The following is a 25465-nucleotide window of genomic DNA, read 5'->3' as shown; positions in this document are numbered from 1 at the left end:
GGACACGACTGAGCGACTTCCCTTTCACTTTTCACTTTCATGCACTGGAGAAGGAAATGGCAACCCACTCCAGTGTTCTTGCCTGGAGAATCCCAGGGACGAGGGAGCCTGGTGGGCTGCCGTCTATGGGGTTGCACAGAGTCGGACATGACTGAAGTGACTTAGCAAATGAGGTTGGTCGGGACCCTCAGGTTTCAGGCCCCATTTCTTGCTGCTTTGCAAGCCATGCTTTTCTCCCTGGGCCATGCACAGTGGAGAGCAGCAGGAATAACTGGTAGGGAAAAAAGGCCTGGAGGGTCAGCCCTGGGCCTGATGTGTAAAATGTATTGTCCAATAGAGGCTGCCAGAGCGTAGGGGGAGTGGTCCTTTTGTTCTGAGGCCGCTTCAGAGTCAGTGTGTGCTGTGCCCGGCCCTCCCACCCGAGAGGAAGCAGCCAGCCAGGCCCTGCAGTCGGTGGAGAGAAAGGACAGGTAGTTGGTGGTGGTAGAGAAGGAAAGGGAGGAGTAACCGGTGGGGCCGGCTTTCCCCCAAATAGAAATAGACAAACACCAGAAATAGAACCAAGTCATCTTCCCAGGAAATACCGATTGTAAGTGGGAATGGTCTGGGGCTCAGTGGGGATTCTGACGGGAGTGAGAGAGACTTTACAGCACCCTCTCAGAGCTCAGCTCTAGGATCGCCCAAACACATGCGTTTGCACACGCACACACCTGCAGGTACAGACAGATGCCCGGCCTCCAACGTGCTATTGCTTGCCCCCCCATCCCTGACTTATCTTTACTCAGTACAGGCAGATGCTCCATGGAGACAGGCTCAGAGATAAAGATACAAGGATTCCTGTGGCTCACACACCTGCCCAGCAAAGGTGTGTGGGTGATCAAGACAACTCAGGTGGAGCTGGAAAGACACCCGGTGCTCTTGTGTTTAAAAGACCCTTTCAGTGGTTTGCTAGCCTACTCCACGTCTGCTGTTTCTTTTAGACATGGTGAACCGATGGTCTTCACCACTGTGTGTGGGGGGGCTCTCCCGTAGGTACTTGGCACGTCCTTGACATCACAGCAGTTAACACTCTGGGGATGAAAGTTTGGGTACCAATGCAGTGAGGCAGCCATACTGGGCTCATAGCTCTGCATTCTGGAAAGTGCTGTATGGCAGCATTTTTGCTGGACTTCTCTAAGTAATCCAGGCTCAGGCACCTTCCCAGAGCAGTCATTCAGGACCAGTGATTTTTACAAAAGCTGTACAACAGGTCTTACTCCCTCAACAAGGACCAGCATGATGCGCAGCCCACATTGAGTTGATAGGGTAAGCTTTCCATTGGCCCCTTACTTGACAGCAGATGGAAAGCTCTTGGTTCTGGACCCAGTGCAGAGTGTCCTGAGTCCCACTCCCAGGCCCTCGCCATATACAGGGCATTTCACAAACAGGGCGATTAAGTGGTAAGTTATTCCACCTACCTCCTCCCTGAGCAGCATTTGGGTGGGAGAGCCTTGAGCAGTTTCCTGCATCCTAATCAGCTGGGGCTGCTGATGAAAAGGGCAGATTCCTGTTGCTTCTCTGCTCCAGACTATTTCTCTGGGGGTGGGGCCAGCGAATCTGTACTTAGTCTGCACCGCAGGTGGCTTGTCTGTACATTCAGATCTTGAGAAGCACTGGTTTAGGGTTTCGGTCTTGGAGGATGAGAAACCTTCCGGGGGTTATCAGCTAATAGTTCCTATCTGGTTTAGCTCTGCTGCTACCAGGGGAATTGTAGAGATCGCTTCTCCTTTGGGAATTGTTGGGCCCTTTAAAAACCAGACTAGGCCCACTGGGGTCAAGTCGAGGGATGGCTGGCCCCCCAAGAGGCTGTTTCCAACCCTGAGTGGTTCCCTGTCCGCTTCTGGCCCTAGTGGTGTTCAGGCTGCAGGAACTGGCACACAGTGAAAGAATTTTGATTGCTGGTGGAATTTGTGCTGTCACAGGATTTGACCTGTGGGCCCAGTGAATAGATAGATGGGTCAGGGGAGCACGTGACTTGGCAGATGGCAGGACAGTGATGGATGTGAGAGCCGTTGGGGAAAGTGGGAACAGAGCAAGAAGAGGAGGTGCCTCGGTCTGGCCTGGCTGAGGTGGGGCCCCAGGGAGCAGTGATTCCAGACTTAGTCTAAATAGCTCGTTCTAAGACTGACCAGACACATGGGAAATCACTCCCAAATCGCTTATTGTTTCTCACAGTGAGTCCTTTTGAAGTGGTTGTCTTTGGCAGGCCAGAGTGTTGGGCACACCGCTTTGTGTTCTCCAAGGTCAGGGTCCAGTCATGACTTCTAGAAGTAGCTTCAAAGGCAGATTCCGCAGCTCTGGTAGTTCAAGTTCAGGGTGTGAGAGTGAGCATTAGGAATTCATAGGCTAGAAAATCTTCCATTTGCTCTTCAAATGGTGCAGCATAGTGGGTCTGACTCAAGAGACTGCGTCCACACCCTGCTCTGCCACTTACTCTGACTTTGGGGAGTCACTCAACCTCCATAAGCCTCAGTTGCTTCATGATTAAGATGGGGACAATAATACCACATAGAGCTATTATTGGGATTGAACAAGTTTCATATAATAAAGCACTGGGTAAGGTGCTCTTTGGTGTCCCTGGGTGGCGCAGTTGCAAAGAATCCACCTGCCATTGCAGGAGACACAGGAAACATGGGTTCGATCCCTGGGTTGGGAAGATCCCCTGGAATAGGAAATGGCAACCCACTCCAGTATTCTTGCCTGGAGAATTCCACGGACAGAAGAGCCTGGTGGGCTACAGTCCATAGGGCTGTAAGAGTTTGACATGACTGAGTGAACAAAGTGCCCTGTGCCTTGGGGTAGGGAGCAGAGTGATCGTCAGTGAGACACATCTCTGGATAAACAAAATCTCTTAGCCATTTCCCTAGTTGCCCAGTTAAAATAAAACATCAGTGTTGATGAGAACACATCTCTTTCTGGACTCTCATTTAGCAGTAGATTGAAATGATAGATTATGCCTTAGGAATTAAGATGCTATCACTGAAAGCCTCTCTGGGATGGCTGGAGCCTCCCTCCCCTTCGAAGGAATTAACCAGGGCTTATCCTAGGGAGGTATGGATAAGGCAGAAGTCTGACCACAGGAAGTCTGCATGTGATTCTGTTAGCTAAGTAGATTAATAGGAGAAATACTGTGCAAAGTAAGAGGGGTTGATTGTATGTTAAAAGCTTCTTTTTCATCTTTCTCCAAGGAACACATACTCTGCTTCACCAAGTCAAGTCACCATTCTTTGCCAAGTGCTGATGGTAACAGCAATAATTATAGCTTTTGTTAGTATTATTGCTACTATGTATTATTTCATATCCCTACATCTATGTGGTGTGATTATTATCCCCATTTCATAGATGGTAAAACCGAGGTTTTCAGAGATTTGTTGATTAAAGCACACAGCATGGGAGCTATGAGCTCACTTTTATTTGGGGCTTCCTGAGAACTAACGCACAGAAGACAGCATCTCAGATAGCTCTGAGGAACTGCTCCGAAGAGGTGGTGGGGGCTGGGGGATGAGCATATACATAACTTGATGAAGGGGGTACATGCAATTAAGCCCACATCTTGGTAGAAGGTTGCTGCTAGTCACGAGGAACAAATGATCTCTTAATGATTTTAGTGCTTTTCTAAGTATGAAAAGATGTGAGAAATTGGGTTCATAAAACTTTCTCCTGAAAATATTTTGACTGAAGTCCCGTTCTGCCAGTTTTCCCAGAGCATAGATGGTCTCATTCCTACTCTCTGCCCTGAACTCCCTTCAGGGTGTCTTCAAGGTCACCGACTGCAGGGGCTCGTGACTTTACCCTTTGAGCCACTCGTGAGACACTTTCCTTAGTTGGCAGGTTGAATTTGTGCAAGCTCGCACATCAAATAGGGACAGAACCAAAATCTGACCGTCTGTCTCTGCAGTGTGTGTGTGCGATGCTTCTGTTCCACCCTGAAACCTTGGGGAGGAGGACACCTGGGTAAAGAACGGGGGACTGACATCAGGGCGACCTGTAGGACAGAAGTTGAGGGAGCTTATTCTTGGTCACTGAGGGGCTCCTTTGGTGGGGCTCCTGGGTGGACCGTTCACAGTTGGTCTTGGGGATACCAGTCTTCATAGATGGTTAGTGCCCAGGTCATGACTTGCACAGTGGTTAATTCCTTCCGTAATTTCAGCATTGACCCACAGCAGAGTGCTTTCCTAGTCACCCTAGAAGATCACCCAGGAAGTTCATCTGGGGTAAACTGATGCAGCAGGCTGCTTTCCTTAGAGAAAAAGCACACACAGACACACACACAGAGACAGACGCACACGCACACACAGACACACACACACACAGAGACGCACACACACAGACGCACGCACGCACGCTCATGTGTGTACCTCTTGATGTCATTTGTCCTAGCCTTTGTCTGTTTCTGTGGGTGCCTTGAGTCCATCTAGAACCTATGAGAAGGACTTTTAGTTTCGAATTTGTAGGAAAGAGAAATAAGTGATTCTCTTGGTTTAGAATCTCCTTTCTTCTCTTGTCCAAAGGTGTAGGGTTGACAGTGTGTCCCAGATATTTTTGGGCAGACCGAAGCTTAAGTATTTTGCTCTGTTGTCCGAATAAAATAATGTCCTAGGAAATAAGTTTAGGCAAATTATGATCAAATCAAATCAGTAATCTTACAATGAAATGTACCTGATCTACAGAAATTATAAAATTCACAGTATTAGACTTTGGAAAACTATGACCACTGTTGAGAGAGGAGTGACAGCCTTTGTTTGGGCTCTTAGAGTGCCAGAAAGAAAATAGGAAGTAGGGAATAAAGATCAGCTTATTCCTCACAGTGGGGGTGGCAGTGGGTGGGGATTGGCACAGTGTGTGTGTGTGTGTGTGTGTGTGTGTGTGTGTGTGTGTCTGCAGAATTTTCTTAAATTCAAGATGAAATTCATAACATGTTTTGATGAGGGTTAATTAATGTGATATAAATGTGCTAGCTGATTATCTTTCATGTTTCTTCAGGGAAAGAAATAGAGAGAGGCACAAGTCACCCCGGAATAAAGATGGCAGAGGGTCAGAAAAATCTGTCACCATTCAAGCTCCCACTGGAGAGCCCCTGTTGGCAAATGATTCTGCGCGGACAGAGGAAACTCAGGTAAGGATCAAAGGCAGTCTGTAAGTACACTGCCGCTTGATCAGGCTTCTTTTCTGTAAATGTTTTCCTAAGTCTTGTTGCCACAGGTTCTCTTGGGTTTTTATCTTTATTTTTCTAGCATGTTAATTAGTTTATCTATGTCCTGTGGTTTCTTGTTGGTCTAAGAACAGCCTGTCCTGCTATTGGCCAGCTTGAGGATTATTCTGAAGTGTGATTGGTTGGCTTGCTTGGAATGGTGTTGAAAAGAAGCCAGCAAGGGCTGATGACAGGACAGAGACAGGAAAGTTGCAGGCTGTGGGCTCTGGAGACTCATTCCAAAGCAGAACAGTATAGAAGAGAAGGAAGCTCGCTCTCCAGAGCCCCTAAGTCATGTTGGGAAGGGGAGCAGAGAAGTTAGGACAGGCCAGATGGAGCCTCACCAGCCCAGAGGCCACACACTTAGATGCCTGATAGGGAAACAGAAGTGAGTGAAATAGGCCCTGGGTTACACAGTAGAGCAAAAATATGTCAGGCTTGCTTGGGGATAAATAGCAATCTGTCTGGTACACCAACGTCAGGGCTGCAGTGTGGAGTGATGGAGCCTGGCACCTGGACAATGTATTTCTTCTGTCAAAGGAGTGGCAGCTTCTCAGCTGTGAATGCTTATCACTGTGCAAGAACGCAGGAATTCAGTGTTCCTGGGTCTTGCAATATTTAAGAAAAGCTGGAAATTAGGATTTAATGTGAAATCACCCAATTTTTAAGATTTTTTTTTCTGATGTGGACTATTTTTAAAGTTTTTTTTTTTATTGAATTTGTCCTGATGCCGTTTCTGTTTTATGCTTTGGTTTTTTGGCCGCAAGGCATATGGGATCCTAGCTGCCAGAACAGGGGTCAGAGCTGTACCTCTTGCGTTAGAAGGCGAGGTCTTACCTACTGGACTGTCAGAGAAGTCCCCAAATCACCCAGGTTTAAAGTATTGTCTATTTATTAATTAAAAAAACAAACAAACAAACATTGTGTTCTTCTCTCTGGGTTCCAACTGTCTCACAGTCCAGTAACGTCTGAGTTATACTCAGAAACATGTTTGCATACTCTCCTGAAGTATATGTGTGTCCAGCCTTGGCCCCAAATAAACGAACGGGTGCCTGCACAGCTGTAAAGATACAGATAAGCATGTATCTGTATGTTCTTAGAAGTACAGACAGATATGCATTGGTAAGCAGATATATGGACTGAAATTGGAATTCTTCAGAGCACACGCGATGCTGTTAGAAGCCAAAGCTGCTGTTGTGGTTGAATGTGGCGTTTGTTCAGTGATAAGCAAATGACTTTAGTCCTGACTGTTGCGCTTCCTGCCTTGGCTCTGGGACAGTCATAGGGATAGAGCGCCAGAGGGCCAGAGGAGTGGTTGAATGGGTCGGGCTAGTCCTAAGACTGGACCCCCCTTAAGTGCCACAGGGGTCAGTTTCTTCTTGGATGAATTCACAGGTGCTGGTGGCCCACAGTGAAGGCAGTTCATCCGTCGTGTCTACATCTTGTAGCTCACTCTGAAGTTACATTCAGGGAAAAGCACTGAGGTGGGCATTTGGAGGCGGTACTTCTCAGCACCTATGTGACTTTGGGCATGTCCAACCGTTCTGGGCCTCATTTTCTTCACTGAAAATCTTGGGGATTGAGTTAGAGGGTCTGAGATCCTTTCTATTCTGAGAACCTCAAGCTTGGGAAGACCTTAGACATCTTCATTTTGGGGCACAAGTGTGCACACATTATTAAAAGGGACAGGGGATTTAGTTAGCAACTCTTTGGCAGGAAAAAGGATGAGTAACCAAATCAGCAATGTCAACCAAATTACCACAACACTAGAGATCATTATTTCAATACTGATCATCGATTGAGTGTTAGGCCCAATGCAAAACATGGAATCCAATATTTGCCTTCACTAAGAGTGTAACAAAATAACTTATTTTACTAAACTGTTGGCTTCCCAGGTGGCTCAGTGGTAAAGAATTCACCTGCAATGCAGGAGATGCAGGTTTGATCTCTGGGTCGGGAAGATCCCCTGGAGAAGGAAACGGCAACCCACTCTAGTATTCCTGCCTGGAAAATCCCATGGACAGAGGAGCTTGGTGGGCTACTAATGGGGTCGCAACTAAACAAGAACAGACTCACCTTGGGTTAAAGCAAGTTGTCCATCTTTGAATGTGTAGCCATTTCTTCCCATGCTTGTGATTTTTTTCTTTTTACAGAATTGAAGTAAATTTACCCAAAGATGAACAGATCTTAAGTATATAATTCAAGAAGTTGTAACAGCTGAATAAGTCCATATAACCCGCACTGCTATTAAAATGTATATTTCTATCACTCTAGAAAGTTCTCTTATGTTTTCCCAGTCAATCCCTGCCCCCAGCCCCCTCCAAGGCAAGCCTTGCTTTGATTCAGTCACTATAGATTAGTTTTGCCTGTTTTAGAATTTAATGTAATTGGATTCATATTTTTTTGTTTTGGACCTTTTTTCACTCAGCATCGTAACTTTGAGATTTATCCATGTTTTGCTGTATTTCAGCAATAGTGTTCTAGTGTATGCATATACCACAATTTGTTTTCCGTTCTTCTTCCTATGGATAGACTTTGAGTTGCATCATTTGGGGCTATTATGAAAATAAACCTATTAAGAACATTCTTGTACAAACCTTTTTGTGGACATATGTTTTCATTTATTTGGGGTAAAAACCTGGAAGTGGAATTACTGGGGCTATCCAGTTAAGTGTAAAGTCACATTTGTATGAGACTGCCAGACCAGTTTTCAAGAGTGATTGTACCATCTGTACTTCCACCAGCAATGAGAGAATAGTGGTTGCTTCTGGCTGTTATCTTAAATAACAACTTCTCTCTTAGTACATGATACTTGTAACTTTCTGAGTCAAAGAACTGTTTGTTCATAGGTTCAGATCTTTCCTGCCATCACCACTGTTTCTTTCTGTAGCCTATGCATTTCATGAATCATATTTATTTATTGTTGCTAGATTTGAGGTTATCATTTAGCTGTGAGATCTCTAGCTTGCTGATTCAGCTATTAACTTAGACTAGATTTTTTGAAATTGGTATCTTATGCATTAATTTCACCCAGCTTACCACCATATCTGACTGTTTTTTTCCAACTTAAATCATACACACAAATTTCTGAGGCAAACCCCTTTGGACCCAGTGTGGCTTTTCATCGTCTTCTTGCTCTGTTGTTGCTTTGGAATGGAGTCGTCGTTGCCAGAGAAATAGCAAAACTGTTTAAAACCCTGACAACTGGATCATGTTAAGTGAGGAGACAATTGCTCCAAACAACTAGAGACTTTGAAAAGCAAGCGAAAGCAAGATAGTAAAAGACATGCATTCCAGTAATCTTGGTATTTTGTAAAGTTTATTTTTATTTATTTACTTATTTGGCTGCGCTCGGTCTTAGTTGCAACACACGGATCTTCCATCTTTGCCGCGGCCTGCGTGATCTTTAGTTGTGGCATGTGGGATCTAGTTTGCTGAGGAGGGATCGAACCTGGGTCTCCTGCACTGGGAGCATAGAGTCTTAGCTACTGCACCACCAGGGAAGTCTCAGTCTCAGTATTTTTATACCTTTGATGCTCAATTTGTCACAGGCACTCGTGTTTAAGAAGGAATTTTTGAGCTGTCTGGGCCATCGATGCCAGAATCTGTTTTGCTTGTTCAATGAGAAATATCAGAGAGTGCTTGAGACTTATTAAATGGGTCTTAACAACATTATGGAGGTTTAAGAAAATGTGTGTACCAACTACAGGCGGGCTTTGATTTGTACATAACCATGTAAGTTCCCTCCTGTGCAAGACCTTCACTCCTCAGAGCTCCTGGAGGGCACAGACTACATATTACTCCCCACTTCTGAGAGAGAGACTTTGTAAGCCTTTATAGCCCAGTCGTGAATCCAGAAAGAAATGCAGAAGGTTTTCTCCTTGGGCTGTAGGTGAACTTGCACACAATTTTCTAACAGCAGATTGTCTATCACCAAGCCCCTCGAGAATTCCAACACAGTGGAGGATAGTCACTGTTGTAACAATAAATCACCCAACAAACAGGTTAAGTTATGTTTTTTTCTGTTGAAAAAGGTAAATATATGGTGTAGTTTGCAAAACTTCAAGCAAAATTGTCATAATTAAAACATTCCTCTATTTAAAGACTTAAGCCTTCATCTCCCAGAAAGCCTATGTGTGTATCAGGCTTTGTTTCCCAGGAAGCCCGGACGTGTGGATTGCGGTTGAGGAAGGTGGGCTCCCCTGGCCCCTGTGCTTCTGTGGGCTTTGTGGCTTTAACATGCAGTGTGCATGTGGCTGTCTGTCCTCACTGTTCTCTCCCCATCAGGATGACAACTGGGGCGAGACCACCACGGCCATCACTGGCACATCGGAGCACAGCATCTCACAGGAGGACATTGCCCGCATCAGCAAGGACATGGAGGACAGCGTGGGGCTGGACTGCAGGCGCTACCTGGGGCTCACCGTGGCTGCGGCGCTCGGACTCCTGGTCTTCCTCACCCCCATCGCCTTCATTCTGCTGCCCCCCATCCTGTGGCGGGACGAGCTGGAGCCTTGCGGCACCATCTGCGAGGGACTCTTCATCTCCGTGGCATTCAAGCTCCTCATTCTGCTCATCGGGACCTGGGCGCTGTTTTTCCGCAAGCAGAGAGCTGACATGCCGCGGATCTTCGTGTTCCGTGCCCTCCTGTTGGTCCTCATCTTTCTCTTCGTGGTCTCCTATTGGCTTTTTTATGGGGTCCGCATTTTGGACTCGCGGGACCGAAATTACCAGGGCATTGTGCAATATGCCGTCTCTCTTGTGGACGCGCTCCTCTTCATCCACTACCTGGCCGTCGTCCTGCTAGAGCTCAGACAGCTGCAGCCCATGTTCACGCTGCAGGTGGTCCGCTCCACCGACGGCGAGTCCCGCTTCTACAGCTTGGGACACCTGAGGTGAGGGGGCTCTTCCGGGGGCGGAAAGGACCACTGCTGTTTTGCTAGAAGACAGTTAAGTCTACAGCACGTGAGGGGTGTTGCCAGGTGCCAAGAGCAAGACCAGGGTCTTTCTCTTTTTTTTCAGGTTTTGGGAGGAGCTGTGTGTGTATGTGTGTGTGTGGAGGGGGAAATTCACGTACATTGACATCACTGAATTCTGGATGGCATGTGACAGGGACTGGCTGTCTTCCAGGTTGGAGTTTTGTTGGGCCTGTTTCCAAAATTGTTCACAGCTCTTAAAAATGATGGAGAAAGGAAGCCTTAGTGATGGCTGCTGACCCTGCCCCCAAAATCAGCCTGTGCATGATGGAGTGAACAACAGTTTTGTTCATAATGGTACATCTGGTTTACCGTGTTGTCCCAGTGGAATTATTAATCATTCCTTTCTCCCCCACTCTCAGAGGTTTCCTGATTTGGACAATAAATTATGTGGTCACCCTAGTGATCTTCCAGTAAAGAATCAGGTGTAGATTAGAGACGCTAAACTTGTAAGAGTTGAAAATGTATACATGAGAAAAAACTAGAAACACTTTAAGATGTTATGTTTGAAATCTGTACACAAAATGTAATTATTTTGTGATTAACGAAAAGAGTGATCATCATTATTGATTGTATTCCGTGTTCTGTTCTGCTTTGTTTTTATGTACCTTGAGATAAGCACGTCATATAAATTGTCTTCATAGAGCTCATCTGTATTTCAGGTGAGGAAACAGGGCTTTAGAGATTTTAAGTAATTTATACGAAAGAACATGGCTAGCTTTGTGCAGAATCCATGAAGCCAGGCCTGCGTTAATGTCCTCATTATAGTGTTTCTCACTTTGTGTCACTGGCCTATTTTTCTGTTTTCTTCCACAAACTGTGGGCTCCGGAGGACAGGTGCTGCATTTTACTCCTCTTTGCATCCTCAGTGCCTGACCTAGAGCCTGGCACACGGTTGGCACCCAGATGGTTCCAGGTGAGAGAACAGTCTGAGATGTCTGACGTTGTCTTCTCATAGGGCTCTCCTGCCTCCTCGGGCCATATATGTCAATGTGTGTATCTGCTGGCATATGGCATGTGCTTTGTTGATGGCAGCTATCACTGCAGAGCAGCCAAGATGGCAAGGGCACCTTAGTGGGGATCAGAACAATGGGCTTTGTCATATTTTTGGCTGGGGCTGGGGGAGGTGGCCTCACTCTGGTTTGGAGTCAGTTATACTGCCAGACCATCTCGGTATTGGCATGGATCTGTCATCCCTCTGGCTCAGCTCATATCACCCGAGGACTGGGTGGTTTAGCAGTCGAGGACTGTGCCACCTTGACCAATCCTTGGAGGGAATCAGTGTCTGATTCCCATGCTTGGCGCTGCAAAGCCAGGTGTATCGAGTACTTTATGGGTGCCCGTGGGGCTCTGAAGGCAAGTAAGCCACTGCTGCTTATTCATCCCAGACAGGTTTTTTCCCCCGTATTTTACACTGGAGAATGATCAGCAGGCTTGTATTAAATGTCTGCTGTGTGCAGAGCTCCAGTGGCACAGGGTCACTGCCTCCCAAGCTTTGTCCCAAAACTCCCTGGAGACAGACCAGTGGACAGTTGCTGACACAGGCCTTGGAATGGGTGAGAACCCAAGAGGAGGAGGGCACTTCAGACAGTGACAGCAATGAAGCCCAACCCCACATCTGTCTCAGGAATGGACAGGTTTAGCCCGAATCAGGAGGGTGGGGAGAAATCCAGCTCTGGTAACAGAGAAGTGACATTTGCAACTCTGTGAATGTCAGTAGCTAGGACACTGGCCCATAGTGAGTCTGCCATGGTTTTGAGTTTTGGCTCGGCCCTAGCTGTGTGAATCCCACCTGCACAGGTGGAAAAAGGAAGGGTGACTTCGCATTTTAAGCAGTCCATGCAGTGGGGCTGACTTCCTCCAGGGGCTTCCATGCTCCAGCACTGCTTGCTGTGCATGCTGGGCCCGGGTGGGAGTGGGGAGGGGACGCACAAAACGGCCCCGGACGCGCAGCGTGGTGTGTTCAGACAGTTGTGGGTGGTACTGGTTCCTTACCACGTGGGTGCACCGGCCAGAGGTGACGTGCACCCGGGAGGCAGGGCTGGGTGTTCTGTGTGGCCCAGGGCTTATCACAGACGCCTCGGAGTTGTTCTCACCGTGACCAGAAGCTGCCCCGTCCATACTGGTTAACCTTGAAGCCTCTCGCCCCAGCTCCCCCAGGAGACAGAGGGTGGCCTGAGCTGGCCCCGTATCTTCCTTCTGACTCCTCCTCAGGACCATAAGTTTTCCTCCTCTCCTGCTTTCATAAGGACCCCCTTGTCCCTTGTGTGGAGACCCTGGTTGTGGGGTGGAAAGATGGCCAGGGAAGGAGAGGCATCTTCACTCACAGAGCCCTCAGGTGGGCCTGGCTGCCCATGAGACAGTCAGGCCATGAGATCTGGGACAGATTTGGCATCCATCTCTCCCTGCTGGCCTGAGTGGGCCTGTCACCTGCCGAGCCTTGGGCTAAATCTGGTCTAAACCCAGCAGTGGCTGGAAGAGTCACTGGGCCAGAAATAGAACTTCTGAGCTCTTTTGTAAAGTGTAGAAAAAGACAAGAGGGAAAGGGAGATTGGAATAGACAAAGAGCAGGTCCTGGGGAGCAGAATAGCGGGTTGTCAAAATCAGGAATCAGGATGGTCTGCCCTCTGTTACGTAAGTTCCTTCCCCAGCAACGACCTGTTGGGCTGAGGTGCAGAGTGATGGCAGGGGCTTTTGTTGCTTGTTTTCAGGCAGTTTTATAGAGTCAGCGGAGGTATTTTAGAAAACTGTCAGAAGAATGCCTCATCTTTAGTGTCTTAAAGAAAACCCCTGTCTCCCTAGCTCTCATAAAAGTTACTTTTAGGAGCCTTCCTTGTTGGCGGGAATGGCTTTTGGGGGCTTATTTGAAAACTTTCAGAAACGGAAAAGGTTCCTGTTGTGCAAAGGGAAATACCAAAGGAGATTAAGATACTTCTAACCTTTGCCCAGTGCTGCAGGGGTTAACGGAGCTTTTCAGATGTCTCCCTTTCCCCTCCTTGCTGGCACTGGGGTGGGGGCAGGGGCTGTGGTGATGTCACCTTTTATAGTTGAGGGCCCCAAGCCATAGATTAGGGCCATACTTGAGGCCTCAAGGAGCCAGCGTGTTCTGTGCCTCACACCCCATCCCCATGTTCTCCGCAGCATCCTGGGGTTTCCGCACATTGTAATTCTACATGCTTCACATGTTTTCCTGGCCACATTCTCACAGTGAGTTGCTCACTTTTCCAGGATTTCACCAAACACTATTTTTTTTTTTTTTAAGAATTTGTAAAATATTTATTTGGCTGTGCCAGGTCTTAACTGCGGCACGAGGGATCTTTGATCTTCACTGTGGCATGCAGAACCTTCCTTAGTCATGGCATTCGAGCTCTTAGCTTTGTCATGTGGGATCTGGCTCTCTGACCACAGGTGGAACCTGGGCCCCCTGTATTGGAAGCATGGAATCCTAATCGCTGGACCACCAGGGAAGTCCCCTGTCACTAAGATTTTGATCTGACTATATATGGAGAGAAACCCAGGAGAAAAGAGACTCGAAGTGATGTTTAACGATCCTCATTAATGATTTCTCAGTTTTGAAATCTTTAAATACTGTGACTGTTCGAGCATAGCAGCTAGTGCAATTGACTGACTGAATCCAAGTGGCAGAGTAAACCAACAGCAATGGAAACGTTAGCAGTGAGCAGTGACATCGTCCTTGCCATACGCTAGGCACCTTCTAAACACTTACCATGTAAATCATTTAATCATCACAGCAGCCCTGCAAGGTAGGTATGTTTTCCTCATTTTCAGATGAGGAAACTGAGGCTTGGAGGAGTTACACAGGTTTTCTATGGCCATACAGTTTGTAATTATGGGAGGTAGGCTTGAGCCCTGGCTGGTTCTAGGATGATCTTAACCATTTCACCATGGTGCCCAGGAACATATGTGTTCATGTTCACTGCTTTAAGAATGCATGAGTGAAATTTTTAAGCATTTTTTGAGTGCTTACTGTGAGCCGAGCTGAGTGCTAGCTGTTTTTATACACATTATTCTCTCTCATTTAAATCATAGCTTCAGGGCTGGACAGGAAGGGATGAAGAGGACTGTCAGAGATGGCTGGCTCCGACTCTGCAGTCATTCCTTAGCCCCATTGGTTCTTTCATTCAAGCAGTCAGCAAGCAAACCTCTGCCTTATTACCACAGTAGTAAGTAGGTCTGAGCCTTTGTCTGGTCAAACCTTTTTACCTTTCTGTTTGTTGTATGTCCCAAGGAACACCTCTTTTATTTGTTGCTGTTAAAACTACCCCAGAACTTCGTAGTTTTGGCAACATTACTTTATTATTTCTCATAGTTCTGTGGGCAGGGCTCAGCCGGGCAGTTCTTTGGCTGGTCTGGCCGATGGTCCCTGTGTGATTGCAGTCCTGTGGTGAGTCAGCTGGGATTGGGCTGTTCTCCTGTCCAGGTTCTTCTGTGGTTCTCTTCTTCCCCAGAGGGCCTTCCCCCTGGGGAATAGTTTCATCAGTGTACTGCAGCGTCTCAGGGCTGCTAAGCAGAAGTTCTCAGGCCTGTTAAGGCTTAGCCTGGAACTCAACCAGTACCTTGCGTTGCATTCTCTTCTTAGAGCAAGTCAAAGCCCCGGCCCAGATTTAAGGAGCAGGACTGCACAAGTTAGGGACTTTTGGAAGGGTTGGTTCATTAGGGTCCATGGTGTGGCAGGCTCCCAAGACAACCTCAGGCTCTCATTTTCAGAGCCTGCATATACTTACAGTTCTAAAAAGTTTAATTATTGACTTCAATTCCTCCCAGAGTCCAGAAGTAACATATTTTACATCAGAGAAAGAGCTGCTGTACAGAGGTCGTGTGAACATCAGTGGAGGGTGATAGCTGATAGTCATAAGCAAGGAGAAAGACACAGAAGCCACAAAAGCAGAATTAACTCTCATCTTGGTCTTCTGAGAGACTTGTCTATTCACAGTGACCCGCTGTGTGAGATACTCAGATTGCTGAAGCTCCATTGTACCTAATCCAGCCAGCCGGGTTTTTTTTTAACTCAATGTTTCATTCATTGAGTCTAAGAGTACCTTATAAATTGGCATTGACCATGGACCTTTTAATCAAAAGTCTGGTTACTGCTCACAGAACCACTCATGCATTAGAAGAAATGATTCTTGGATTGATTTTCAAACAGTGGAAATTTATGATTGTGCGTGGTTGCAGCATGGTGTTAGAACTATTATAAACTGAATATGTTCCCTCCAAAATTCATAGCTATAAATGAGAAAGCAAGGAACATGTATTTGAACAATGAAGAAAAGGTGATCTCTGTAATAAAATGGCAAAGAACTTCGTGGGATTAGGTTTCTGTTCGAGTGTTTTGTGGAAGGTAGAACTTACAAGCAATGAAATTGGGTTTTTTAGCTGAAGAGATTTCTAAGCAAACTATGGAAGGTACAGCTTGAGTCCTCCTTATTCCTTATTTTAAAATGAAGAAGAGAGAGGAATTGAAGAAGGAATTGTTAAGCAAAAGGTAACCAGAACTTGAAGATTTGAAAGATTCTCAGCTTATCCATATTGCAAAAAAATGAGGAAGCAGGTACTAAAGAGAACGCCAACAGGTGACTGACAGCCATTTGATAAGGAGATTAGTCTGGTGTGAACCAAGGGTGGAGTCAGTCATCTCAGCAGAAGCCAGGAATAAAGGTGGGGTTACACTAGTAGAGACACTGTCACCTGAGACTAAAGGAAACAGAGAAAGTGCTGTAAAACGAGGGAATGCTGTGAACACGCCTTATCCTTCAAGAAAAGAGAATGACTCCAGAGGTGATTCCGGACCATCACTCCTCCACAGGCTCAGGGGCAAGGCTGCTTCCTTCCTGGGCTCAGACGATGGTCCCCTGCCTTGGTTTCAGTGGGCCTGGTTCCATTGGCAGGGCCAGGCCACAGAGCCTTAGGAGGGTGATGGGCTGCCCCAGTGGGCCCCAGGGACAATGTTAAGCCAAAGAAGATCATTCTCAAGTGTTAAGATCTGATGGAATTTACCTTGCTAGGTTTTGGACTTGCTTAGGACCCATCACCCCTTCCTTCTTTCCAGTTTTGTCTTTCTGGAATGGAAATGTCTCTCTTGTGCCTGATTCACTGTGAAATTTTGGAAATGCATAACTTGTGTGGTTTCACAGTTCATAGCTGGGGAGGAATTTTGCCTCAAGTCCCATCCATATCTGATTAGATGAGATTTTGGACTTTACACTTAGAGTTGATGCTGGAATAATTTCAGAGTCTGGGGATTGTGGGGATGGAATGAATGTGCTTACGTGCTTTGCATGCAAGAAGGACATGAATCTGGAGGAACCAGAGATGGAATGTTACAGGCTGAACTGCATACCCCCAGATCCATAGGTTGAGGGACTTCCTTGATGGCTCAGCGGTAAAGAATCCACCTGCAATGCAGGAGATGCGGGTTCGATCCCTAGGTGGGGAAGATCCCCTGGAGGAGGAAATGGCAACCCACTCCAGTATTCATGCCTGAAAAATCCCCTGGGCAGAGGAACCTGGTGGGCTACAGTCCCAAGGGTCTTAAAGAGCTGGACACAACTGAGTAACTGAACACACATACAAATACATAGGTTGAAGCTCTAAACCCCAGTGTGGCTGTATTTGGAGTTAGGACCTCTAAAGAAGTAATTAGGGTTAAGGGAGGTCATCGGTCTTGTAAATTAGTGTCCTCATAAGAAGCACCAGAGAACTTACCTGTGTGCATTCTCTCCTGGTGCATGAGGACTGGGGAAGGACCATATGAGAGCATAGTGAGAAGGCAGCCATCTGCAAGCCAGGGAGAGTCTTCAGCAGAAACTGAATTGGCTAGACCTTGAACTTAACTTTGAGGCTCCAGATCTGTAGGAAAAGAAGTTTCGTTGTTTAAGCCACCCAATCTGTGGTGGCTGAGCTAAGGACGGGAACATTCCCCATACTGTTGACCTTTGACCCCAAAGCCCCAGGAAACCACAGATCAGTGAGCATAGCCTGACCCTGTGAAACAGAGCTCCTGTTGTCCTCTCTCCAGCTCATGCCTGCTTCCTCTTAGCTTGAGTAGGGGGCCTTGCTTCTCTCCATGGCACTTTGGCTTTCCAGTTAGAAGTGAGAAAGGGAGTCTCCTAGGGAGGTTAAGGTTATTTCAGGGTTTATCTAGCTCCACTGGAAATCTTATGTCTGTGATTCTGGGTCAAATAATATCAAAACCGGTGATTACACTGCTGATCAGGCTTGGTTGTCGTGCTGGGCTGTGGACCCCTCCCTTCCATATGCAAGACCAGCACCAGCTGTTTGCGAGCCTGACTCCATCACCTTTGAAGTTGGGAATGTTTTTAAATGACCGCCAGAGACCTTGGTTCATGATTTTTATGGCTGTGGCTTTGCACGCAGTCTCATTTTTATAAACATACCTTCTTGTGTAACTGGTCTTCAGTAAAGAGGGTCGTAGTCCCCATCCCCACTCCCTAAGGACACAAAGGGGAGGAACGAGTAAGAGCGGAAGAGCAGAGTGTCAGATTTTGCTCAGTCTCTGCTCTGCTGTGGGAGAATTTGGAAGGTGGGCTCAGAGCTGCCGTTTGTGGTTTGGCCCCGTGGTGCCTGTTAAAAGTGGCTTTAATGAGAGTGTAAGGTGCTGGACACCGTGAGCCTGTGTTTGCTCAGCTGCCTGCTGGCAGCAGCCACAGCTGGGAAGGCTGCCCTCTCACAGCATCTGCCCACAAGCCCTGCTCCGAGGCAGAGCGGACAGGCCAGAGCTCGGGACGTGACCCTGGTTTCTACCGTCTCCCCAAGGGCCCTGGGTGGCTGGTGGTGGGCCCACACTGGATTGGTGTGTGGTCTGTTTTCCAGGGACTCGCCCCGCGGCCAGCCCAGCATTCTTCATGCCTCCTCCACAGACCAGTGGGTGTGACTTAGTGCAGTGTGTGTGCTGTGCTAACAGCACTTGAGGGCAAGTGGACAGGACTCTCTTTCCCTGCCCTGCTCTGTATTGGCCTCGATTAGTCTCTATAAGTAGAGATCCATTGGCTAGGCCTGTTGCCCTTGGGCTCCAGATCTTTCCATATGGGCACCTGCAGTTCTTCTTAGGGCCAGAGGTACCCGAGTCAAGGGATGTGAGGCTGGATAAGAGTAGGCCAGCCGAGCATCCTGGGTGGGTCTGGAGCTGCTCTCAGTCCCGATCTAAATCTGCTTTTCAAGGCACCCAGAACAGGTGGTTGTCTTTGATGTTTATCTGGTGTGATTCAGCTCAGTGATTTAAAGCTTGGAAGACAGGGTTCCCTTCACAGGCATGGCAGGTGCAGCCCAGGTTGGACCCTCGGGAGGTGACAGTGCACTGGGGCTTGTGCCCTGGCTGGAAGTGGGCTGCAAGCTCTCTGGGCAGACGTGGCCATAGCCAACACAGCTCCCCCCAAGTGCGGGGGTCTGCCAGCATCTTTCTGTTGTGGGACAGTCAGCTGTGACTGGATCATCCCCTAGGTGGAGACTCTCATCAGCGGTGTCAGCTAGCTCAAAGCCTCCCAGTGATGGCGGTGTTCCAGCCTAGACGGATGCCATGCGTCTGGTTGTTTAGTTCCTGCGACTAGGTGGACCAGGGTGTTGTATGAAGCTGTCAGCCACTCCTGTGCTCACGGCTCCTCCCAGTGCTGACAGTGTGATCTCCTCTGAGCTGGTTCTTTTTGGCTTTCCTTGTTATATTAGAGAGGATGTTTCCCAGGTTACACTTTCTTAGCAGGAACTTAAAGGAGGATGTTACAGGAAGGAGTGACCCCCTTCTAGGGCCCAAGAGTGGGCTCTTGTCTAACACTCAGGAATGAATTGTCCAAGGAGACACATGAGCTGACAAAGCAAGAGACTTTATTGGGAACAGGCACCCAAGTGGAGAGTAGTAGGGTGAGGGAACCCAGGAGAACTGCTCCGCCACGTGGCTTGCAGTCTCGGTTTTATGGTGATGGGATTAGTTTCTGGGTTTTCTTTGGCCAGTCATTCTGACTCAGGGTCCTTCCTGGTGGTACGCTCAGCCAAGATGGATCCCAGCGAGAAGGATTCTGGGAGGTGGTTGGACATGTGGTATCTCCATTTGACCTTTCCTGAACTCTTCCGCTTGGTGGTGGTGGCTTATTAGTTCTGTGTTCCTTACCAAGATCTGTTGTAAAATAACTCGCCCACATGGTTACTATGGTGCTTGGCCAGGGTGGGCGGTTTCAGTTAGTGTGCTTCCCTTAACAGAGACAGTAAAGGGCCTGAAGTGCCCTGAGTGCCCTCCAAACTGCACGTTCATTTCACCTCCTTCCTCCTGGAAGTAGCTATCCTGGCTTCTGGTTGCAGTTTGCTGGCTTTCAGTGGGATCTCCTGCAGGGCTTGTCTGCAGCCGGTGCTCAAAGCGTCATCCAGGGACACCTGCCAGTTTGCAGATCTCAATTCAGAAAACGTGGTCACTGTAGCTGAGGTTCTAGCAGGCCTGGGTCACTGGGGAATCCATGTTGCCTAAGGAATGGCCGCCTTGGACCTCACCAGCAGGACAGGGATGCTGACCACTGTCCCCTCTCAGGATGGGCCTCACCTTGAGATCTCAAGTGGCCATGTGTGTCCCCCCTGCTCCGTCATGACAAGGTCCCAGAAAATCCTGCTTTTCTCCCACATCTTCCTGCATCCTAACCCAGACCTGTCTGTGTACACAAGCAGATGCCAGCTTTTGCTGCTCCCTATCCTCAGGTTCCAAGGTGATCATTGCCTGTTATCTACGTGGGACTTGTGTAGGCTACTGGCCCCAGTAGGACAAACATTCTAATTAAAGGGCAGGAGGGCCAGGAGGTATAAATACTTGTGTGTCCAGTTCTCAGCAGAGGAGGTGGCAACAGCATTCAGGGGTAATTATATTTGCATCTCTGGGACTCACATGAATGAGTCCCAGCTTTACTGCAAACACTCCTGACTGTTGGTCACATGGAAATCAGTTTATCTCCCAAGTCCAGTGATACCCACACATCCAGGAAGCTGTCGCCTTGTTGACTGTCCTGGGAAGAAGTAGCAATCAGGTCAAATAAAGGTCATCCGTTTCTCTCCCAGGGTGGGACTTTCCCAAAGAGCTGAATCAGTTTTCATTGTGGATCCTTCATTTTAGAGTTTTTTCAAAGACCCGATTCCAGCCTAAACTGCATCTACTGGGTAGCACACCTTAAAGAGCAGGAGCTGGGGTGGCTGGGGTACCCAGGCTCCTTTACTGGCTGCATCCTCTGGGTCTTCACTGCTGGCTCACCCTCTCTACCACCCCTGTCCCTACCGACCTCTCCTTCCTCAGCCTCTCTGCTCACCCTCTCTCCGTTGCCATTCGTCCAGAGCCTCAGCCACCGTTAACCTTAGCCCAGCCTTGCCCTCTACCTGCCTCCGTCTTTCTGTACTACACAGAAGTGTGTTCACTTCCATGGTGGCTGGCGGCCTGTGTGCTGAGTCATTTCAGTCGTATCCAATTCTTTATGACCCTATGGACTGTAGCCCACGAGGCTTCTGTGTCCATGGGATTCTCCAGGCAAGAACACTGGAGTGGGTTGCCGTGCCCTCCTTCAGGGGCTCTTCCCCACCCAGGGATCGAACCTGCATCTCCTGCAGCTTCTACATTGCAGGTGGATTCTTTATCATTGAGCCACCGAGGACCACAAACAATTTCCTCTGAGTTCTGGAGGTTAGAAATCCAAACTTGAGGTGTTGGCAGGGCCATGTTTTCTCTGCACCCAGAAAGAGGCCTCCCTTGGTCCTCCTGGCTTCCTGCAGCTGCCTGCAGTCCTTGGTTCTCTTCCCCTGTGACCCCATTGCTCTTGTCGTAGCCTCTTAGGAGAATTGTTGAACACCAGTCTGTTTCTGCCTGTGAAGCTTTCTTCCACAAGGTTTGACCATCATTCATCTTTTAAGACTCAGCTCAAAGACTCGGCTCTGCTGTCTCTGTGGATCTTCACCTGAAACGCCTCCACTCAAATGCTCTGTCTCAGCCCCGGGTCACTCAGTGTACTTACCTGTTCAGGTGGTTGTCGTCATTGATGGGATTGTGAGCCCCATGAGGTGCCATTCACATCCATCCCAGAACTTGGGACTTAGCGAGTGTTCATAATTTCCATTACTACTTGCCTGTGGATGGAGTTGTGAAGGCTGGTCGTTAAGATCTTTCTGAATGTCAGTGTCTGTAGTTGGCTGGTAGGATAATGAAAATTGACCCTGAAAGGAGGCTTTGCGGATTTCACTCTGTGGTCAGAACACTCTCTCTCCAATGCCTTCCTGTTAGTGGGGTTTTGCTGTTGTTCAGTCACTAGGTCGTGTCTGACTCTTTGCAACCCCATGCGCTGCAGCACATCAGGCTCCCCCGTCCTTCACTGTCTCCTGGAGTTTGCTTAAATTCACATCCATTGAGTCATTGACTGGTTTAATCTCCTTGCTGTCCAAGGGATTCTCAAGCATCTTCTCTAGCACCACAGTCGGAAAGCATTATCAACAACGTTAGCGTTTGTGTGGGGCAGTAGCATGTAAGAAATGCTTTCTTGTTTTTCACACACTGGGAAAGCTGTTTTTGTTGACAAGCTAAAGGAAGCAATTAACATTTGAAAAGAGGTGACTAAGGCTTCCCCACCTGACCCTGTCAGACCCTTTCTCTTTGCTCTGGGAAAAGATAAAGCTGCAAAGTGTGCCTCTGATGAGTGAGCGCTAAAGCCTTAATATTTCTGATTTTAATAGCATGTGCCAGATTAAGGAGATCAAACCAGTCAATCCTAAAGGGAATCAACCCTGAATATTCATTGGAAGGACTGATGCTGAAGCTGAAGCTCCAGTACTTTGGCATATTCATTGAAGGACTGATGCTGAAGCTCCAGTACTTTGGCCACCCAATGCCAAGAGCCAACTTATCGGAAAAGACCCTGATTCTAGGAAAGAGTGGAGGCAGGAGGAAAGGGGACTACAGAGGATGAGATGGTTGGATGGCATCATTGACTCAATGAACGTGACTTTGAGCAAACTCCGGGAGATGGTGAAGGACAGGGAGGCCTGGCATGCTGCAGTCCATAGGGTCACAAAGAGTTGGACACAACTGAGCGACTGAACAAAAACAACAAGATTAATTGCGGAAGTCCCAGTCAAATCCAAGGAAAAGTGAATGAACAGCAAATAGACAGTTCTGTACTGGGTGTGGGGGGCGGGGGGCAATGCTTTTTTTTACGTCTCAGACCCTTATCTGCAAAATAGGAAGGTTAAAAGGGAGGAGATTTATGTCCACAATTGTTTTCTTCTAGTATTTGTTGGACATTCACAAGAAAGAGGGGCTTGGGTGTGGAAGGAAGTTGGGGGGTGGGGTGGGGGGGGTGGACCAGTGGGTAGAACTTAAAATAAGGTCATTTTAGTACAGAGCTGAGAGTACATTTTCTTATCAAGCGTAGGCTGAATGATTTCTGGAGTATTTTAAAGAGCCGGTGCTTAGACTGGAAGTTGGGCCTAGATGGACTCTGATTTCCCTAATTCTTGAGTCTATGATTGGGTGGGTGAACTCCGAAACTCTCTTCACTTCTAAAATGTTGGGATTTGATGTAAGTAGAGATTGAGTCATGTTTTTACGTCCAGGAATGGGGTGAATATTTTAGCCAACAAACAATCCTATCCCTTGCTACAAAATACTCATATTCCTTAGTAATATGCTAATGCTTTATGCTCATATAATCCTTTATAGTTTATAGATGCTTTCACTGGCAGTTTTTCATTTGCTCTTCTCAACAACCAAATGCAGTAGTTGGTCTTCTCTCTCCATCATCAGCCAGTAAACAGGCCAAAAAAGGAAAAATGACTTACACAGTTTACAGAGCAACAGGATCAGCGCTGGAATCCGGGCCCTCTGACTCCAAGTCAGCACAATGTCCATGTTGTAGGATGACTCCTGAAGCTATGGTTTTGATTTTTCAGAAGGCTGAGAGCTGGCAGCAAATACTGCATAAAAACAGAGAGTAGCCTGACTTTACAGTCTTGAGTCCCTAAGGAAGACAATATAGAGGGGACCGGTCTTCATGGTGCCCACATGTTGGCCCTTGATGGGAAGGGTCATCCAGGTGCACACAGGGGACAGGTTGGCCCCCACAATAAACATGGACAGGTAAGCTCACAGTGCTACCATTAGTAAGCCATTTGCTTTAGGTCAGGACTTTAAAGTTTATTATCTCATTTAATCTTTAAAACAAACGTAAACCAGGCAGGCAACTTCTTCTTGGGAAATAGGAAAGTGAAGGGCAGACTCTGAGTCTCCAACATTTTTCCTGACCTTAGTGCCAACTGTTGAAGTCTCAGGAAGTCATTGACTTTGGAATTGTCCCCATTGACATTTATGTTTATGAGACAGTTTACCGTGGGTGACTCCAGTCCCAGCTCAGACCTGTATGTTTGGATCTCAGGATCTGTCACTAGAATTTCTGACTAGCTGCCTGCACTGGGCTTGCACACGTCACTTCATTAACCTTTTTGGCATACATTTTATACAATTGAGCATGTTATAGGGGCTTCCCAGGTGGCACCAGTGGTAAAGAACCTGCCAGCCAGTTCAGGAGATGTAAGAGATGTGGGTTTGACCCCTGTGTTGGGAAGATCCCCTGGGGGAGGGCATGGCAACCCACTCCAGTATTCTTGCCTGGAGAATCCCATGGACAGAGGAGCCTGAAGGGCTAGTGTCCATAGGGTCTCAAAGAGTCAGACACAACTGAGCAACTTAGCACGCGTGCGTACCATGTTACAGCGAGATTGTCTTAAATCTGGGGTGGGGAGAAATGAGTTAATTTGTCCAAGGCCAGAGAATAATGGAAGAGTCAGGGGTCATGCTCTCTGGGTCCCAAGCCCGCACCGTTTGCAGGGTGCATTCTTCTCCCCCTATCAGAGAGCGTGTGGAGCCTGCAGAGGTGTAGATACACAGGACGTGAATTTGGTTTTTACAGAATTTATTTTTTGAAGGCATGTCTTTCAGAGTTGTATGAACTAAAATTTGAACTGTGTTCAGAGGTGCTTCTCTTGGTGTTTTAGAAATGTAGCATGTAGGTGGAGCTCTCTGCTCCATTGCCATGGCACTTGCCTGATGGTTATCACTGACGCTGGAAGATGTTTTACGGCTGATTAGATGCAGCATTTCACATTCCACCTTCTTTGTCCTGAAAAGAAAATAGGCCAGTAAGGCAAGGGTGAGTTGCAGATTCCACTGTGGATGTTGAATTCCCTCAGACATCTGTGCTGATCCATCGCTGCCCTGTCCTGTCCACGGGCTCAAGTTTGGACCGAGTAGTGTTGGGGGTTAACTTTCCCGCTGGGAAGGATATCAGCTACTTCTGGTCATGATCGTGGGTATTCCGTCGTCTGTGTTGTCCTCTCCTAGGCCCATTTGGGATTCCTGTGCTTGCTTCTTTCTCTTTAAGTTATTTATTTAGTTTCTGGCTGGTTCTTCGTTGCTGCATGGGCTTTTCTCTAACTGCGGTGTGCAGGCTTCTCGTCGCAGTGGCTTCTCGTGTTGCGGAGCACAGGCTCTAGGGCGCAGACTTTAGTAGCTGTGGCACATCGACTCAGCAGCTGTGGCTCCTGGGCTCTAGAGGACAGGCTCAACAGTTGTGGTGTGAGATCTTCCTGAAGCAGAGATGGATTGGCAGGAGGAATCTTTACCCCTGAGCCACGAAGCCCGGTACTTGTGTCCTTATGTGCAGGTCTCAAGGGAATTTCTATTACAAGCTATGTGTATCTATGCGCTCTTTTCCCCACATATATGCAGTCTGTGAAGACAGGTATTTCCCTGGGTAATGACGTGGGAGGGTGTATTAAAATGCAGTAATTATTGAGCTCAGAGCACCATATCTTGGGAAAGTGCTCCTTGCCATGAGGTTTCGGTGGGGCCCTGTCCACAATCAATCTGGACATCAGGCTCCACCTGCCTGTATTACAGGGTTTCTGCATGAGGACTGTTTAGCCAGGTTACTGCCTTTTGTCTCTGACTGCGATGGTGATAAGAGAGGCGGCACGTTTCTCACCGACTTGGTTTTTCTTGCCTCCCTCCTTCCCCTGAAATGATCCGGTCTGGAGACTGGGACTCATTGAAGGGTTTACTTTTGTTCATCTCGGAGGCCCTTTTGCTTCTGAAACTCCATGGTTTTATGAAATACGTGCTCAGAATTGATCCTATACCTCTGGCAGTTCTAGGGTTTTCTCAATGAGCAGCCTGGGCCAACGAGACAGGGGAAGCCACAGAAGGTGTCTTCCT

General features: G+C 47.7%; 1 protein-coding gene across 1 annotated transcript in view; it reads left to right on the top strand.

Annotated features, from left to right (window-relative positions):
- Positions 1 to 25465, top strand: part of VANGL1 (VANGL planar cell polarity protein 1) — a 49675-nt gene that overhangs the window by 12763 nt on the left and 11447 nt on the right. Inside the window, exons 3-4 of the mRNA XM_052637650.1 lie at positions 5023 to 5155; positions 9518 to 10125. Of these exons, the coding sequence (XP_052493610.1) occupies positions 5023 to 5155; positions 9518 to 10125 (741 nt within the window). The remainder of the gene's footprint in view (positions 1 to 5022; positions 5156 to 9517; positions 10126 to 25465) is intronic.

This window comes from Budorcas taxicolor, chromosome 3 (assembly GCF_023091745.1).
Source record: "Budorcas taxicolor isolate Tak-1 chromosome 3, Takin1.1, whole genome shotgun sequence".
Taxonomy (NCBI): Eukaryota; Metazoa; Chordata; class Mammalia; order Artiodactyla; family Bovidae; genus Budorcas; species Budorcas taxicolor.
Note: the sequence above shows the minus strand (reverse complement) of the source record. Positions and strands in the feature narration are given on the sequence as shown.